The sequence below is a fragment of the Hippocampus comes genome, unplaced genomic scaffold, assembly GCF_001891065.2.
Source record: "Hippocampus comes isolate QL1 unplaced genomic scaffold, H_comes_QL1_v1.1 scaffold261, whole genome shotgun sequence".
NCBI lineage: Eukaryota > Metazoa > Chordata > Actinopteri > Syngnathiformes > Syngnathidae > Hippocampus > Hippocampus comes.
In genome coordinates, this window is record NW_017805824.1 from 2,018,878 (window position 1) to 2,038,389 (window position 19,512).

At 40.7% G+C, this 19,512-nt stretch overlaps 2 protein-coding genes across 11 annotated transcripts in view; one reads left to right on the forward strand and one right to left on the reverse strand.

The window, feature by feature from the left end:
• Nucleotides 1-1,271: 1,271 nt before the first annotated feature.
• Nucleotides 1,272-6,077, reverse strand: dkk3a (dickkopf WNT signaling pathway inhibitor 3a). The gene is made up of 6 exons (XM_019886459.1): nt 5,596-6,077; nt 5,432-5,491; nt 5,196-5,288; nt 3,483-3,627; nt 2,311-2,446; nt 1,272-1,660 (listed from the first exon to the last, which is right to left on the reverse strand). Exons 1-6 carry the CDS (start codon nt 5,791-5,793, stop codon nt 1,573-1,575), a joined length of 720 nt encoding a protein of 239 aa, XP_019742018.1. The 5' UTR covers nt 5,794-6,077; the 3' UTR covers nt 1,272-1,572.
• A 168-nt stretch (nt 6,078-6,245) lies between these two features.
• Nucleotides 6,246-19,512, forward strand: part of mical2a (microtubule associated monooxygenase, calponin and LIM domain containing 2a) — a 41,393-nt gene continuing 28,126 nt past the window's right edge. For 8 of the 10 annotated variants that reach the window (XM_019886854.1, XM_019886847.1, XM_019886853.1 and 5 more), the window contains exons 1-2: nt 6,878-7,031; nt 16,075-16,434. In XM_019886854.1, the coding sequence (XP_019742413.1) occupies nt 16,171-16,434 (264 nt within the window). In that variant the 5' untranslated portion in view covers nt 6,878-7,031; nt 16,075-16,170. The other 2 variants (XM_019886848.1, XM_019886849.1) reach the window with 2 other exon arrangements.

The window sequence follows — 19,512 nt, forward strand, 5'->3', positions numbered from 1 at the left end:
AATATCCACTCTCCTTTTATGTCGCTACTTTCCTATCATTGTAGTAGTACAACTTCTTCCTTGACAATCACGTCTAAGTTTGTAGTTTAAAAAAAAAAAATACAGTCAGGTAAGTTTGTAGTTTAAAAAAAAAAAGTCAGGTTGTGTGGAACAGTTTTGCCCCTGCAGCGGCTCTGCACACATGCCAAGGTCAATTGACATGTGCGGCGGGTGAGTCTGCCATTGGATTTTTACAAAAAGTTTATTTATTTTTGCACCTGTTCAGTTCAATTGCTTTCAGTGTGTGGTGTAACTCTGAACTGAAATCACCACATGTGGTCCATCACCAGGATTTTTAAAACAAACCCCTTTTTTTGAGCTCACCACAATTTAAAGAAAATATATTTACTATAAAAACTCATGGAATTCTTCCTTTGATAAACCTTTACGACACAGGCGGAGCGTGTTTGACACTCCTCAGCAAAACGTGTGTCCTTCAGTGACGGATTGAGAGGTCTGTCAGTACTTGACCCAATCGGTGACAAATACAGGGAGAGACGTGTTTCCCGTCAATCCCCAGCAAAACAGGCGTCAAGTCAGTGACGGATTGATGGACGTTCCGTTAGTTCTCATGTAATGCCCACCTCTGCAGAAAACCATCATTGACCCTGCCCGTAAGGAGAAAAGGTCTCAAAAAGAAATTGCAAACGAAGCTGCATTCTCACTGTGCGCTGTATCAAAGTACATGAACAAAGTACACAAACAATGTTAAGAGGAACGGGAACACATGGTCGGAAAAGATGCACAAGTGACAGGGAAGACAGCAGCATCCTTGAAAACCCCAAGTCCTCTTTTCAGATCAAAGTCAGTTTAGCTTTTCATTTGTAGATCAATATCCCAGACACTGGAGAAACACAAAGTCAAACTGTTTAAAGTCCGGAGTGAAGTTTCCAGTCTGTAATGCTTTGGGGAGCCATGTCATCTGCTGACGCACAGCTGTCGACCAGATCAGATGTCATGGAAAATTGTGACAAATATTTAATGTTAAATATCCACAATTTTTCACTTCAAGGGTTTTGATGACAAATTCTTGTAATATCTGTTAAAAGTGAAGAAAAAAGAAATGGCAAGGCACATGATGAAGCCCACTCGAATTGTCTTGTCAACAAACAGTAGGCTACTTGCTTATGTGCATGAATCATTTGTCTTTCCTGGTTTTACTACTATACTGGGGTACAGTATACTGTATGCTCTGCTGATTACATTCTGTGGGGAAAATGACTGCATTTCCAAACAGCGTGCGGTACAATTTTATTGGTCTTACAGTGTAGAGTATGAAGCTTCAGTGCATAGTTCAAGCAAGGCTACAAACACTTCATGGACCTGATGATGAGGACTGCGCTGTAAAAACTTTTCACCTCCAGGCCATTGAGCTTGTCATGCAGATGACAGACTTGTCAAGCTCTGGTAAGCAAATAAAACAATTGACTTTTTTTTTTTATTCCATATTGTGTAGCTTTGTGATATTTGCATAGCAGAATTGAGCAGTTTCTTGGGGTCCAAGGAGAAATATTGCGATGTGAATGAAGCATTTTAGAGGATGTAGTCTATGGCTGAGTACAGGCTGTCTGTCAGATCCTCTTCGCTCGAGTCCACCAATTTAAGGCACATGGATCCCCGTCTGGCAGAGGGGAGAGAAATCAATTCCAATCTCATGGAAGTGGCCAACTTGTAATATTTTGCAAATTCCACAGCTTGACTTCCAATTCACTTTCAATATGTGTTACCTCCATTGCAGCCCTTGCTGTGACCAAAACATGCATCGAGATTAAAATGCATCTTATGTTACTTGGAAAACACTAAATTCATTCCATGGGTGTGAATGGGGATGGGCTGGCAACCAGTCCAGGCTGTACCCCGCCTCTCGCCTAAAGTCAGCGCACCCATAACCCTAATGACGACATACGCTTTCTAAAACTGATGGGATGGCGAATTTTAAATGTACCGTTATTAAAATCATGTACCCCCTATGACCTTTAGATGGCACTAAAGCAATACAAACTACGTGAATCGTGAAGCTGTTTTTAAAATGATAATAATCGGGGGCCTGGTGTTCATGTTACTGAAACTTCTGCTCACATTTTCTCTTGAAAGGGTCCCTTCAGTATAGCCTTGTTTTTTTTTGCATGGTCAAAATATATATTATCAGCAACCTTTAGTGAAAATAGTAAAAAATTAAATGTATACAATACTGTATATCAAAAACTGAAGCCAAAAGTTACACACAAAATGAATGGAACACAATTTTGCCATGAATGTATGGATGCTCACCCCGTGTGCTGGCAGTGGAGGTCCCCAGCACAAGGACAATGTTTTCTGGGTGCGTCTTCCTCCATCAGGTGGTTGGAGGTAGGAAAACATTGCTCGCGGTCAATTGGCTTTGCGGAGCAGACTGGGAAGAGGAGGGCTGAACACAACATGTAACAACATCAATACTGTACGTGCTTTATGAGGGGCTGTCAGGGATGTAAATCAGTAGATCCTCTCACCCACTATTGAAAGGCTCGCACACACGACTGAAACACTCGTACAAAAAAAATGCACACTTCAGTGTATTGTACAGCATGTTTTGTTTCAATATTGTGTGTGAGAGGGGAGGAAAAGATTTTGCATGCAGTACTAACATGTTCTCATACACTACTGAAAAGCTCCCTCTCACACTATTGAAAGCCTTCACAAACACTACTGAAACACACACCCAACTGAAACAGTCACATACCAGTGAAATGCTTTCATAAACTACTGAAATGGTCTTTCACACACTACTGAAACTCAACTGAAATGCTCACCCACTACTGGAAACGTTCAATGCATGCTACTGAAATGCTCTCTTTCACACCACTAAAATCCTTTATGCACGATACAAAAACTCTCTCATACACACTACTGAAATGCTCTCATTACACTCGCTGAAAAATTTCACACACGATTGAAATGCTCTCATGGCCACAAGCAAAACAAATTTCACAACTGAAACACCACACTATTAAAATGCTTACAGTCGTCGCTAAAACACTTTCATGCACACAACTGAAATGCTCTCATCCACACTACACAACTGAAACATGTATTTTTGTATATTTTATGAGTGTATTTAAGTAGGATTACAGTGTGACAGGGTTTCTGTTGGATCACAGTGCTTCAGTACTATGCATGACCGACAGTAATTTCAGTTGTGTGTATGAGAGTTTCTGTAGTGTGTATGGAATGAGAGCACTATCAAAATAATAGTGTGTGAGAGTGTTTCAGTCATGTAAGCAAAATAATTCAGTAGTCTGAGAGCGTTTCAGTAGTGAATGTGAGTCTTTCAGTGGTATGTAATCTTGAATTATGTCCACCTGATAACGATCCTAATCATTTCAGATAGATGCGTTGGAAGAGGGAGACATCTAAAATGGGCAGGATCGGGGTTTGGACACAACTAACTCTTGAGTGAGCGTCACCTGCGTGGAAGGCGCAGCAGAGGTCTGGGCTGCAGTGTGCCTGATGCTGACATGTGTTGCCGGCTTGCCCTTTGGTTGCATTTGGACTGCACTGGCCCCAAACACACAACTGGACACCGCAGCACTCTTCATCCTCTTTGCAGGACTGCAATCACACACAAGCATCCTAGTATGCAGTACCGTATGACCTTACTGGTTCACTACTGTGCTGCACTTGTAACACTACTAGGCCCAACTAGGAAGCGTAGGAACTAGGAAGCATGCACTAGTAGCCTCCTGGACCCTGTTACCAGAATCAAAAATGCCCACTAGTACTTTTTCATTACAAGTAGCATTTAGTTGTCCAACTAGTGTGGCAAAGTTGTCACTCTAATGTGCAGAAATGTCATGCAGTAATGAAAAAAAATGTCTAGTGTGCGCTCATCATGCGCTGAATTGTTTCACTTGTGACGACGAAGAGTGTACTCGTAATACCATGTCCCATATTCTTGATATCTATCTTAAGAGTAATGTCCTCAACAATAACACAACTCAGTGTACTAATGGAACTAGTGCAGTGCATCTTAGTTATTTTCTGCAACGCCCTCCCTTTGGAAGAAAACATTTTGCGCCCTCACAATTCTCCATGACAATAATACTATCATTTGTCTATAATACAGTATTGGTCAAAGTATACTTCTACATAACATTGTATCATAGTTAACATTAAAGAAAACAAAAAAAGAAATATGGATCAGCTTACATACAAACATTTTATTAACATTTTTTTAGTCTGTCAGAGAAAAGATTTGAACTGCATCAACTGAACTGAAATTAAACACACACACACACACAGACACACACAGACACACACACACACACACACGCACACACACGTGCATCAACTGAACTGAAATAAACACACACACACACACACACACACACACACACACACACACACACACACACACACACACACAAATCTGAATGACAGAGTGCCACTGCCACCTACTGTAGTGGATGCGCAATTTCACTCATAATTCTCATATGGCATGTTCAACAGGTCATACGTGCCCTCCCTGGCATTGTGCTGCGCCCATCCTACCTTCCTCCCCCAGGGGGCCCGCCTCACTATTTGAAAAGGACTGAACTAGGGACATTACAAAATTCTACTCTAGTGATCAGCTAGTGCTTGACTAGCACTAGTAGCACAAGTGTGCAATTTTGCCTCACATGTAGCAAGCAGTTGTCCCACTAGCATGCCAAAGTCTCTGTAGAAATGTCACACAGTAGTGGGGAAGAAAATATCACCAGTAAGAACTTCATTCCAGTAGTTTGCCGTAGTCACCCTACTAGTGTACTGAGTTTTCTTACTCGGAGGGAAAAACAAATTCCTAATGCATGGACTGATATTGAATAAATGCTCAGAGAACTTAAAGGAAAGTAAAACAGTAGGACTAATGCTCTCAGTTGTGACATAACATTTAAATATAATTTAATTTCCATGTCATCATACATGTTTGGTTGTTATAATTTTTCTTCACAGGTTCGGTTGTGTATTCTGTCGGTTCTATACCCTCAGTTAGGCACACTGGAGGTCAATTTCAAACATACCACCAATAGCAAAAGTGTCGACTGACAAGAATACATTTTTTTCATTCTATTCTTCTCCAACAATGTTGACAAAGAGCCCACAAGCACACCAGTTGAAATCGTCGGGCCCCCTTCACTTACCATGTCGGTGCCTTTGCAAGGTTGACATTTGGAATTGTGCTTATCGTGCAGACAGTACCTCTCCTTCCCACAATCCATAGTGGTGACGCAGCCCTAAACAGACACATTCACAACTTTGAATGCTTCATTCTATGATGTAGCTGATCTTTTTGTGTTTCCATATTTGAGGTCAAACTACATCCACCAAATTATTTTTTCAATGCACCCATGTATAAACATGAACATGAAGTACTCACAGTGTCAATATGGTTGTCCTCCTCAGTTGACTGCAAAATTGCTGTAGCAATGGTTGTCTCCTGTGTGAAAGGAGACATGACAGAGACAAAGTACCATCACATCATATCTTTAGGACACATAAAACCCACCATGCATTCACATGCTATGTCATTTTTTTCCTTACTTTATGTGGATGCCTTCGCTGCTGGTCCTTGGCCAGTTGCTCCACTTGCATAACTGCGCGTTCATCCTCCTGCATGGAACTGTCCAGGATGAGGTGGATTCCTGGATGCACCAAATCGGGCAGGATGCCATTGCAGGGCACCAGCAAAGTTAAAAGGAGAAGGACGGCTTGCATGTTTGCACTCAGCCGCATCTTCATCACGAGTATGAGGCTGCTGCACTCGGAGGAGGAAGAGGAGGGCAGGGCTTGATGCTAAACCTCCACTGCGTCACATGACACTGCATTGAAATGCTGCATCGTGCACTTCCTGATCAATATCTTGTTGCCAATTTTTTTGTGAATGTAGACGATATCATAGAGACCCATAGCGTAACAAAAGCACAATGGCAGATGTTTTTTTTTAATTTGTACTACTTTTTCAATACTAGAAACACCTCTCAATATTTTTCTATTTTTTTGTTCTTATTTTATTTATCTCCCTCTCTCTCCATCCATCCATTTTCCGATCCGCTTATCCTCAGTAGGCGGGGGACACCCTGAACCGGTTGCATGTTTTTGGAATGTGGGAGGAAACCGGAGTACCACGCAGGCCCGGGGAAAACATGCAAACTCCACACAGGAAGGCCGGAGCCGGGATCGAACCCATGACCTCTGCACTGTGAGCTAACCACTGGGTCACCGAGCCGCTATAGACAAATAAGGGAACGAAAATGGTTCCTGTGCTGTTTCTAGTTCCCACCAGTTGGTGCTATTTACAACAAAACGCTGCCATCCGCTGTTGTTTTCCACAGTCTGACCGCTAGATGGTGAGACGTCTCATTTGTTGGAGTCCACGCTTGATTGAACTACTGTACTGTCTTCCGCGTGCTACTGCCGCCGACTGGGCCGCTCTGTTGCTGATATGCTTGGAATGTGTCACGTATCGAAAGTGTTAATAAAAGCGAGCTGGCGCCATGTGTCGCACGAAAGTCATTTAAACATCATAATCGTTCCGATTGCTCTGATATGAACTGGTTTGAGGATGCGTTCAAAGACCGGTCAGGTGTACGATTTCGTATACTCTCCTTACTCTTGCAGTTAATGATGTGTTCAAAGACCTGTCTGTTGCTCATATTCAATTTGGCGTTGAGACAGTCTAATTCAATTGGAACGAAGACGCGGTCTCCCGTGGAGAGACAGCCGAGCTATCCCGGCCAGAGGCGGCAGCTGTGGGATGTGTCCACGTCCGAGCGCCGCCCTCACACACCGGCTGACGTCCAGCACGAAACACCCACGAGTGAAGTTGCCTTTTTACTCGGAGTGTGAATTGTGTTCACGTCATTGGATCCGCCGAGCGTGAGACACCTGACTTTGTTGTTGAACTTTTCTCAAGGTTTCATCAGCAGCAACAGGTAATTCGCATCCTGCTGGAATGAAAACATCTACACTTGACTGTGGTAAGGCGTTTATTGATTTATTGGCATTGTCGGTCTGTGGGTGGGTCTCGGCTTCCCGATTAAAAAAAAAAAAGTTAACTCTCCTTCCATTTTTTTCTGCTGAGGTGGTTATGTGCCGTAAATCGCATCTCTTCGAGTTCAGTAAAAACCGGACAAACTCTTGTGTCCACCTTTTGTTTATTTATTTATTTATGCATTATGAGTTTTTTAAGCATGTTGCTTTAAATCTATGGAAACCCGCTTGAGCATTTATTTAATATCATTAATATCAAAAGTGAGGCGTTCATGTACTAGTACACAGCCACTTTGTCCTCACTAGTAGGACAACTTTGGCATTCAAGTAGGACAACCACATGTTACTCGTGTGTCAACTTTACAGTACTGTAGTGCCGGTTTGCCTCACTAGCAGCATCATGTAGTTAGTTGTCCAACTAACAGTATGCCAAAGTTGTTCTAATAGCGTCCCGAATTGCCATACTATGGTGGACCTAATGTCTAGTAAGGCAATCATTCTACTAGTGTGTGGAACTGTCCTAGTAGTGACGACAAGTGTACTAGTACATGGACCTGAAGCTGGATATAAGCGATAGCTTTCTTTATAAATTCATGCATCGTCTGCCCAGTATTTGAGCAGTTTTTACATCACCCGCACAGTAGCACCTCTCACCCTGTCAAGTAGTGGTGGTGCTGGCATCCACACACTTGTCTCCAAAGAAAGGTGTGATGTTGACAAGCTACTCTGTCAGCTAACCAAATGAAGTGACAAGACGCGAGGTCAAAATCCAGCTAAAGTGCTTGCAAAACTCCCTCACGGTAACCACAGGTCATGTTGTGCTGTTGTCAAGATGACCATATGATTGTACCATTCAAAGCTCATCTGATTAACCAACCCTTAATAAAGTTTAGATGTTCTAGTAGGCTATTTCTGGAATTTCCTGACAGCTAATAAACCAATTATTTTAAATAAATGTTTATTTATCACACTCATGCTAAGTTGGAATCAGGACACACCTGTCCCCATTTAACCGTGCCTCTCATGAACCCCACTAATTTTCCACCTTTCTAATAGGCTTTTCCTGACATGTGCTGGCAATTAATCAAACAATAATTTGCTAAAATAATTTCATTTCATTCCATCCATCCATCATACCTGCCACCATTGTCTCTGATCAACACACAATTCACCTGTTATCGGAGGCTAGAAAACCTCGGCTCTTGGTTTCCATCCATACCCGTGCTGGAATCTTTGATAAGGCCTTGAACAAAATGTTTTTTTAAATGTAACCCTGCATTGGTTGTGTCGTAATACTCAGTCAGCGGCCCCACATTTTCTGTCTGGAATGATTCACATTTTGTGCAAGATAAGGCATCATATGTTGAGCAACCTATCGCTTTGTCAAGCACTAATTTTGTGTTTACTGCAAACGTCTTCCATTGGCCTTATTTTTGATTCATTCCACAGCAGAAATGCTGGAATCCAAACCTTGTCCAACAGCCCGTGTGATTTACTCTTGGACACGATCACCTCCTGTGTCCATAACCACTCAGCTGCTACCACAGTATTTATGGCATTTCCTCCAGTCATTCAGAAGAAAGTTAGGGTCCATTAAATGTTATTATAATAGCCGTCTGCCATTATTTAATGGCATTTATTTCTGCCAAATGGCTGCTGGGCTTATGTTCTGCACATGCTTCGTGATTACTTGACTGTTTTCCCTCTGATTTATATCCTTCCTCTTTTCAGTACACTAGTTGCTCGCAGCAAAATTAATGTATGTAAAACTACAAAGAGATCTTGTAGAACCAGAAACTGCTGTAACAACAATTTAGTTTACATTTACATTACAGAAGAGAACCCCTTCACCCACCTCCAACAACAACAAAAAAAAAATAGTGCTGATGGAATGTAGACATGAAACCTTGACAAGGAACCACCTCGACTGCACTTTGTTATGCCTGTCTTGTGATTTTTACTGTGACAAGACCAGCTTTACGGCTTTTGAAACGTATCCACGTGTGAATGAAAATGACAAGCAGCTCAATAAAACTACAAAGGTGTCCACTTGCATGAATCAAGCGGGCAGGAGTGACAAGTAAACGAATCCTAAAATTTGAGTATTGAAGACACCGGTCATGCTGTGGGTGAAGTGGATGAATGCAGTCACACAATGTGTTTCACGCGGCGCAATCAAGTGATCGTGAGTGAAAGCTTGTGCTTGTTACTGCTAGGGAAGTGGTGTAAACCGTCTCCTTCCGCACTGCAATTTTTCCTTCTTTGCTCACTGCATGTCACCAAAATGGACTTGTGTACAAAAAGAAAAAAAATATATATCAACCAAACAAACAAACAAATCTGAAGAAAAAAAATGGTGCCGAATGTTGCATAGTTATGGTCACCACTGTTGAATAAATCGCATTATCTTCTGGAACATGTTGATGATGCACATTAGGTAAAAAAAAGTCTACACACCCTGTTCAAATAGCAGGTTTTTGTGGACGAAGAAGACGAGACTAAAATAAAGCATTTCAAAACTATTCATTTTTTTCACACTTTGAGATGGATTTAAAAACAACTCAGCGAATGTTGTTGCAGAAATGTGCACACTCTCATGGAACTGTGTCATAAAACCTGGCATTTGAACACTGCCGTGTAGACTTTTTATATCCACTGTATATTAAAATGATTGTCTCTGGATGATAATGCGATAGTTTTGAGTTACTTTCACAAAAAAAAAAAAAAAAAAAAAAAAAAAGAATGCGACAGATTGATGGAACAGTGAAATGAAAGGCCTACAAAACAAACAAACAAAAATGTTCTCGTCACAATATCGGACAAATAAAGTAGTCCTTTACAAAAGAAGAACTTTCAATCCTCCATGGGATTCTTTCTATAGGCCAGAAAAAAATATGACATTATAATTATTATTATTGTAAATAAAATGATATGCTTGACGTGTAATAAAATATGATTGCCATGAACTGACACATCAAGGATTTATTTTGAGAAAATAGACTTGCTGTTGATTGCAGGTGAACAGTTGCCCGCCAACAAGTTGAACTTTGTCCAATGTTTGTATCTTGTTTACATGCTGTCTTGTAGATAGCTTTTATAGGCCATGTGTTGCAACCCAATAACACTTGTCTATTCTGAGCCGGCCTCAAATCATTGTTGACTGATAAAGTCGTCTATTCTTGGCAAACGGTTGCACCGTTGCCCCCCCCCTTTACTGCTATGGAAGTTCACATAAAATATTCCCAACAGACCTAGCATTTACTTTCATTATCCTGTAACTGTTTGGTCCTTGGCAACATCCTGTTGCCCGGGAACTATGTTGAAGTGAGGGTGGGGAGAGCTTCATTTCGTCAGGCCTGTGCCGTGTCTAATTGAAGAGTAGTGTTTTGCCTCGATCCCCTGCCATCTACAGGAAAATAAAAGCAGAAAATCTTGAGGGCAGGTGTCAGTTACTCATGGACTTTGGCTAGATGTTGATAACGAACTTCACAACAAGCAGCAGGTAAGCAGTAGCGAACAATTCTTCAAAAAAAAAAGAGGCCAAGTGCTTTCTCACAAGATCCTGGATGTATTGCCACTTCCAGTTAAAGTTTACTGTCCAAAGATTAAAAAGAGAGAATTACACATCGTGGATATAACCAAACCACATAATTTGCCTTGGGAAAGTCCACTTAATGCTAGCACAAAATGCAAAATACCAAAGGTGGAATTATACCCAAAATAAGCAACACAGTGTGACTAGACATTAAAGCATGATGCTTTACTTGTTACATTCTATTTAGTGAAGTTATTACTGTATGTTTATATAAAGTACAATGCTGTTGACTGCTGTTTTTTAGTGGTATTTTTTGGGGGGAGGCTTGAACCAATTAATTGCATTTCCATTCATTTGAATGTGTTTTTTTTTTGTTTTTGTTTTTTTGGGTTACATTATGAAAATGGTAACGGAACAAATTAAAAGACAAGGCACCACAATAGTTCATTGCGTGCCTTTCATCACGTATTTCGGGACTGTTGTAAACCGAGAGCCTCTCTGTGTCTACTGATTCTTGCTTCTGTGTGTTCCCTTCATTTATTAAAAATAAAACATACTGTATTCATGAGAAATCCCCTGTAGTTGTCTCGACACTCGCCTGATAACAGAGCTGAGATAAAATAACACTGGTACCTTCTGTGACCTTCATGTTGATGGACGGAGCCCGTTGGCACCGTGTTTGCTTATCAGGCCAAACGGATGGTTCCTTCCTGGTTTTCTAAGGCCCAGTCTGTAATTACGTGTGCTGGCTGGCTGGCTGCGTGTGTGTGCGTGTATGCATTTCCCAGCACTCCCGATGTTTTCCTTTGTGCCGTCAGCTTCCTATTGTATTCTCATGGTGATTGCGTCACTGCTTGCTCACTTGATGATCACGTCTCTGTCGTCTCCTCTGGTTTCTTGGAGTCCAAGTTTCTGTTGATTGTCTTCATTTAGGATGTAACTATTGGGTCAACTCTGATGACCTCTTCCCTAACACTACTATTCTCATCTATTGTGTCCACTATTTTACTTGGACGGTGTACTTTATGTTACTCTGTAGGCTCTGCATTCCCATTAAAATGTCCTTCAGAGTGTTTGAATGCTGCCAAAAGTTATCTGCAAGGGAAAAGAAGCATAAGGGTTACGTAACCGGGTCCTGTTTTGAGCACCAAAACAGTATGTCTTATTTCCTGCTGGGGAGTGGTCCTTTTGTTGTCCAGTAAGCCTTAAAAGAAGGGTACAGTATATCCACACAAATATTTGTTTTAGCTTCTGTGGTATTAAATTGGCACGTTTGTATTTGATAACAGCAGGCATATGCAACGATGGGTTAGCTAGCTTGCTAGACAGCTAGCTGGCTGCCTTGGAGGATTTGCCCATGTTGAAATGCTATAAATAGGGTGAAGTCAGTTATTTGATGACATCGTCAAGTAAAACAATGTTCCTTCCATCGTTCTTTTTTTTGGGGGGGGGCATGATGCTGTTTCACACATGACATGTCTTTTATGCTCATAATGTACTTGGATTGTGGTAGTCATGTAAATGACCAACAATCTGAATTGGAATTGTCTCAATTCCCTAGGTACATAATTTAAGGAAGTACCAGAATATAAAGACTGAACTGTACAATGACTCTGTGAGGGAAATGTTAAATTCATATTATGGTTATTATTGTGGATGTATTTTGTAGTGGTATAAAACTGCCCTGCATCATACCGAAACCCATCTAGTAGGTATTTTCCATTACATTATATTGCTTCATGAATGATTTGCTTTATAGAGTGCGGGCGTAATTTTGTGGCCAGTCAGTGTATTGACCCAATAAAATGTATGTGAACCCTTTGGAATGACCTGGATTTTTACATACTGTAAATAGGTCATGCGTTCTGACCTTCCTCCAGGTCAAAACAATAGTTAAAAACGGTTTGCTTTAAGTATTAACTCACAAACAAATGTATATTTTCTGGTGTTTTTTCCTTTGGTCACACCATGTAAGCATTGACAGTGCAAGATTGAAAAAGTATGCGAACCCCGGAGTGAGCCATGCTAGAGTCCCGTCAATGTGACTTGATTGGAGATGTTGGTTAAAATTGCCCTGCTCTATAAAAGCACACCCATTATGGGTTTTCAATTAAACCAAAAGTATGTATTGTTTTAAGACATGACATAGTGTCAAGGCAGGCTTTGAAGTCCAATGTTTGTATTAGTTCCCACTAGATTGCAGAACAATTATGATTGCTTGTGTAATTTAATAGAGTGAAGCAATAACAATGACTTGTAGGGTAGGTGTTAGGGGTATTTGTTTTTGTTTTTTTGTGCGGGGGGGGGGGGTACAGTGCTATAATTTAAAAAACTCAGGAGGAAGAGGGAATACTTTGCTATAATCTTTTTTGTCATGCACCACGCAAAACATACATCAATATGGGCAAGGTGAAGTATTTGCCTGCTCCGTTGTGATGATGATATTTCCAGATGAAGTTAAAAAAAAATAGTCTTGCTCGATGTGATTGCTGCTGACACAGCCAGGTAACAGCTGCATAGCTTGGCCAAATGGTTTCTGCATGGTGGGAATTTACAATATTTCTAACAAGGATAAGTGATATAGATTAGAAAATGGATGGATGGATGCAAATAATCTCGGACTTCTTTGTATGCGGTGGAAAATTCCCCCTCTCCTTCAAGCACGGCTCCATGATTTTTTTTTTTTCTCTCCCGGGGCTAAAGGGGGGCTTGACTGATACATAGTGGAGCTGAGAAAAAGAATTATGAATATATTTCAGAATATTAAATAAAATGCTGGAGGGGCTTTACTGAGGCTCCACAGATTTCTGAACGGGTTGTCACTGCTCTCCTACTTTGATGATGTGGGCCGAAAAGTGTTCAACTTCCTGCTCGAGTCTTGCTTTTTCAATACTCCTGTTCTGGGTCGCAAAACTGGGTCAATTTAAATCAATTAAAGCACTAATTTTATTAAGCACACTCTTTTGTTGCAGCAAGCGATCATACCTCGTCCTAGCTATACAGTATGTGCCTTTTAATTGGCTGGCAACCAATTCGGGTGTACCCAATCTACTCCCCAAAGACAGCTGGAATAGGGTCTAGCACGCTAGCGACTCTGGTGAGGATAAGCGTTTTCAGATACTGGAAGGATTCATATCCTATATATAAAATAAATAAATAAAATAAAACCTACCGACTGACCAAAATGAAGCAGAATTGAATTTTTTCCTTCAGAATTGCAGCCTTTGCAATTTGAAAACTGCTTTCTACATTGTGACATCGATTTGAATTTGATTAATTGTTCAACCCGACTCGAAACACCATTGTGGAGTCGTAAAGTCAAATCGACAAGTCTGTACAACCACTAGTAGTTGAACAATTAACGTAATAGTACGCTTGTGTTTCTTTTGACAATAAATCTCGAGTCTTACTGTCTAAAACTAACAATTTGGCTTTCTTGCTGACTGAGGTGAGACATGTGACTGTGTCACCCAATGAGATGTTTAAAATCTACTTTGTAGGAAACTGTGTGACGCCGCGAGACATTTCACGCTCCAACTGTGATGTATGCTGTGTATTCCCTCCGCTTCGTCTGTCATTAAGTCCTATTTTTACAGCCGTGCTGCGGCCTTGCCGCGTCTGCCCACAAGTGACTTTTCCATTCTGTCAGCGTGCGGCGGTCACGTCCACGCTACTTGAGTCGAGATGATCTCGAGTTAGCGAGAGCTTTGATTTGGCGGTGGCGACGTTCAAGTGGTAGCGTTTCATTAGCCTGCGTGCATATGGTTTCATTTCTACCCGTTTTTTTTTTTTTTTGGACAGAATAACAAAAGCAGACTCTTTGAGTGCTGTCAATGCGACTTTTTATGAATGTTCTACAACAGCTGAGAGATTTAAGAGCTCTGATAATATTGAGAAATAAATCAATTATTATTTGGTAGTTAAGAGTTCACAGTTGCTCATTAGTGTGTTGTTTCAATCACCTTCTGACTTCACCATGATGGGTGTTATGTCAACCGCAACCACCATGTTAAAATGCACTTTTTCCACTATGCTTGAAACTGCATCACTCATCATGTATATTGTGTATGTCTGAGCGGTGGTCCTGCCACAGGCCGGTGGTTGAATGAGATGAACAACAAAAGGGGACTCGGAGAGCTGTAAACAAGATGGCAGGATATAATTATAAATATTTGGGAGCAAATCAGATGAACTAATTATGAGTATTAACAGTACAAATGTAGCATGCAGTGTATTAAAGGCACCTAAAACTGGGTTCAAGCTTTTTATTGTCAATCCCACTTGAAGTTTACTGTCAAACTACACAGAAAACAAAGAAGTATATGTTGTGTATTTAACATGACCGCAAAGCTTTGCCTGATGCAAAAGTCAGACAAAAACAATTGTATTCACATCTCACATTCGAGCAGAATGTAAGTGATAGTGGGGCGGTGATCTGGGATTGCTCTCCTGCTGATGGGACAGATGAGAGCTGGTTGAGGCACGTGGCAGAGGAATGTGCTTTGGCTGTGTTTGAATGTCTGCTCTCAGAGGTGAAAGGTCTTCTTTGGCTGTAGGGGGGTCCAGTAGGACAATGGTCTACTTATATGAAGCAGGCTTTGTCTTTAAATGCGGCGGCTCAGGTTTACTGGATGCACGTGCTGGTATCTGGCTCAAAAGCGCTCTATAAACAGTTTCATTGCACCGCCACCTGAGGCCCGGGGTTGGGTGGGACACTAATGGGGGGATTACTTTGGGTGTCGGTGTCTCGCACAGCCGGCCCATGTGGCTCCACAGTACATTGGCATATCAAAGGATTTACACCTCACGGAAGTTGTGGTCTCCACCTTTTGGAAGTTACTTTTTTTTTTCCAGGTCTGGCTCCGATTTACTGGCAGCACCTTAAAAACGCTTGATGGTTGACTGCTGAGAAATCAAAATGAGTTCAAACTTTTCACAAGGGTTGGTTGTACATGAGACAAATGTGTTTGAAGAACATGTTTTTATGCCTGTTGTTGTTTCATAGTAGAACAAAATAAGTGTAACTAGTGAAGTTACATAAGATATTTATTTTCAAAGATATTTGTTTTACGGGCTTAAAGGGTTACAGTGGATATAAAATCTACAAACCCCTTCTCAAATTCCAGGTTTTTGTGATGGATGGATGGATGAATAGATAAATAGATACTTTATTCCTCCTGTGAGGCATATAGGCTAGTGCTCAACAGACAACTTAGCAATACTGACACTTTGCAAAGAATCCCCCATATTACTGCATTTTACAGAGCCAGTCGTCCAGTTTATACTGCCCCCAGTGGCCAAAGAGAGCACACGAGTAAGACCAGCACAATGCCCATGTCATCAAAGTAAAAATGGGGCACAAACTGTCGTAGGGCAATACGGTGGGCGAATGTTTTTTTTTTCATCCAAATTTGGTCATCACTGCAGCAATGTAATGAAGGCGTCTGGATTGTTGGCCACAGGATGACATCAGACTGTATGTCTTTCCTCCTCAGACTGGGAATGACGGCGCAGGCCAACCAGCGGGTGTAGCCACATCTGGCAGAGCGCTTGCACGAAGCACGAGCCTCGGTGCACCAAAGCGTCCGAAGATGGGAGAGATGGAGGATGAGAGGGAAAGCAATGGCGGCAAGCTCTTTGAGGACTTCGTCCAGGCTTCCACCTGCAAGGGAACGCTGCAAGCCTTCAACGTCTTGTGTGGAAAGCTTGACCTCGACCCTGCTGACCACGGCTCCTTCTATGGCAGCCTGAAGGCCAAGGTCACCTCCTGGAAGGCCAAAGCGCTATGGAGCAAGCTGGACAAGAGAATGTCCCACAAGGAGTACAACAAACGTGAAGCTTGTATGGGCACCAAGGTACAATTAGCAACAGTTTTATGTTGCATCTACTACAGTTGCGATGGTAGCTTTTTACAAGTAACTGTGAAGTAACTCATTCCCACTAAATGGTGTAGGTGTTGCATGCAAAAGCTCAATATGGTACAGCAAATGTGGCCACATCTGGAAAAAGTTTAGTGTTTTCACTTTGAGCTGAAATAGGCATGTGGCCTCATGCTAATCCATGCATGACTAATTGAAATGTAATTATTGTATGTTGCTTTATAGACCAGAGACCCAACTGGAAACTGCAGTTCCATCAAGGTTGCAGAAACGTTGCATCTATCTATCTATCTATCTATCTATCTATCTATCTATCTATCTATCTATCTATCTATCTATCTATCTTTATAGCTACGTAATCTCATAATTAGCTAGCTAGCTAGTTACAGTATCTAGCTACTGTATCCATCTACCTGTTTAGCTATCTATGATGTATGACATGAGCTTATTTTGGGGGGATTTAAAAAAAGTAAAAACCATTTCATTGGCCAATGATGAAATTCTATATTTTTTTTTACTTGTTCTGGAGCTTAAAAGAAATAATAAAATGGGTGTCCAAGAGCACAAAGAAAATAAAAGACAATTTTGTGTAACAGTTATTAACTGTTAAAGGAGGATTTTACAATTTAAAGGTGTCTTAATAACTGTGACAGATTTTAAAGACCTCTATAAACACAGGTGAGTTGAAGATGAAGAATTAGCCGACAGCAACCTTTACACACTTTCTGCCATAGACTGAAATTGACATGAAACTCCCCTCGGACTTGAATTACGAACGTCACAGCCCACCTGTTTTCTGGGTTTAGTCATATCATGGTTGCGGTGCGAACCAGAGGGCTGCTTGACATCAATTTCAGTCGACAAGAGAAGGCGTTTTAATAACGCCATCATGGCAGCCCCCTGAGATCCATATAAATCTGTAGATTAATCTGTTTAATTCTTATTTCATGACCATAATATTAATCAGAATACTGTGTTTAGACTAGTGGGGGAACATATATTTGCTCTGAGTTCCCCTGTAAAAAAAAATTAAATTAAAAAGTCTACTGTATTTGTACACATCACCAAAATTGTCTGTGACTTTATGACAACTTTAAAAGCGAAACATGTGATATCACTCAGCACTCAATGTTAATTCATTGCTGTCAAAGACGTGATGTCATCTGGATTTTACGGCGGGGCGTCGCTGGTGAGCTGGAGTACTCGGCGAGAATTGCTGTACTAAACTGGCATTGACATTTATATCGGGCCGATTATGGAGTTGATCCATCTTGAGCTGTTTCATGGGTTTATGACTAATCGTGTTCACCAGTGGGGCAGTGGACATTATAGATGACAGTTTATGGGCAAGGTTTCCTCTGTGACGGTGAGATTGCAAGTGGGACAGACAGGAAGTGCAGTTGTCCTGACTCAGCAGATGCGCAGGAAAAAAAGCTTTTGATGTGGGACAAATAGACCAGTCAGCGGAAACAGGACTCAATAAACAGAGTGCTTCTCTGTATCACTGACAAGTGACGTTTTTGTTACTTTTCCACTCAAATCCCGTTTACAGTGATTGTTAAACAAACTTGTCAAGCCGTTAGCAGGCCTTTATGCACATTGTGTGACCTATGTTGTTTAACACCTGAAAAATAAGCACAAAGTGAAACACACTGTCATCACCTAGGAACAAGATGGAAAAACAGCGACGAAAGCCGTGTCATCGCCTGCAAAACAAATGTTTCCGCCATTGGCTCGCCTAGTTGTTATTTTAGCACGGTCAGCAGGAGACTCACCCATATCCAGATACCAGATAAATATCCGGTTGCACCTTGAGTTATTAGTGGCACAATTTATGAATTTCTTTCATTTCTTCGCTTTGTGTTGCCAGCCAAAATTTGAGCTGCAAGGAGGCTTATGATAGTTTTTGAGATTTCATTAGAATTAGTTTTTTTTTTTTTATTGAGTTTTGACTTTTGTATTTTTAAATTCATTTAGGTCCGTGTTAGTTTTTACAGCGGGTCTGTTACTTTGAATTAGTTGCATTTTTTTTAATGTATGAAGTGTTTGTCAAGTGAAAGATAGAAAAAAAGGTCACAATAGGTTTTGTGTAATCAAGTAAAGGGGCTGCAATTCCCACACGATTGGTTGACCTAAATTCTTCAGTTTGGCGGTAGAGTAATACCCAAATAATTACATTTAAAATGGACACTGAATACTCATTGATGAAATTAAACAAAGGGCATTTCCATTATAATTATATAGTTCGTTTAAGTTTGTATGTGTAGAATGGAGTTTTTTTTTCAAACACTCATTTTTATTTTCTTTTGTTTACAAAAATGTTTTTTTCAATTTTAATTGCAGTTGGGATTCATTTCTTTACATTAAAACCTTTGAGTGACATTCAGATACATCAATGCACTTTTGGCCATTTATTATATTATTTAATACAAAATGTCCAGACAAATTAAGATATACTTACACTTAACATCTGTCATTTAGTGAAATAAGGAACGATAACACGATCATTGTTATTTAATTAACATGATCAGTCAAAAGGCATTAATTAAATGTATGTAATTCTGATATTAAAGCACCAGATTTTCTATTTTTATGTACGGATTCTGGATACTTTATAGAGTATAGAGTAGTTTCTGTCTAGGGTCCGACCGATGTAATCAGCCGATATTAGCACCCTTAAAATTGGCAAATGTTTACTTTAATTTTTACACATGAACACATTTATATATGTATTAGGGTTTAAAAAAAATCCACACTGGTCAGGCCCTATTTCAGTTCGGCCCCAGGGTGCCTACGTTGAGGTCTTTTTAAAATTGTGAGTCTATGTTACAATAGTAAAGTAGCAAAGAGCTCGATGAAAATGCAGAGACCGGATGGTATTGTTAAAGTCTTCCAGGATTTCATAATCTAATTCTGCATTCTTCTTTAGCGTTGTGATATCCAGAGACGCTCTCATCAACTCCGTGACCCGCTGTTTCAAAATTTCAGTCTATATTAAATCTCTGGATCCCTTCAGTAGCTAGAAAAACCATCAACATTCTTTTCATCCTGCCA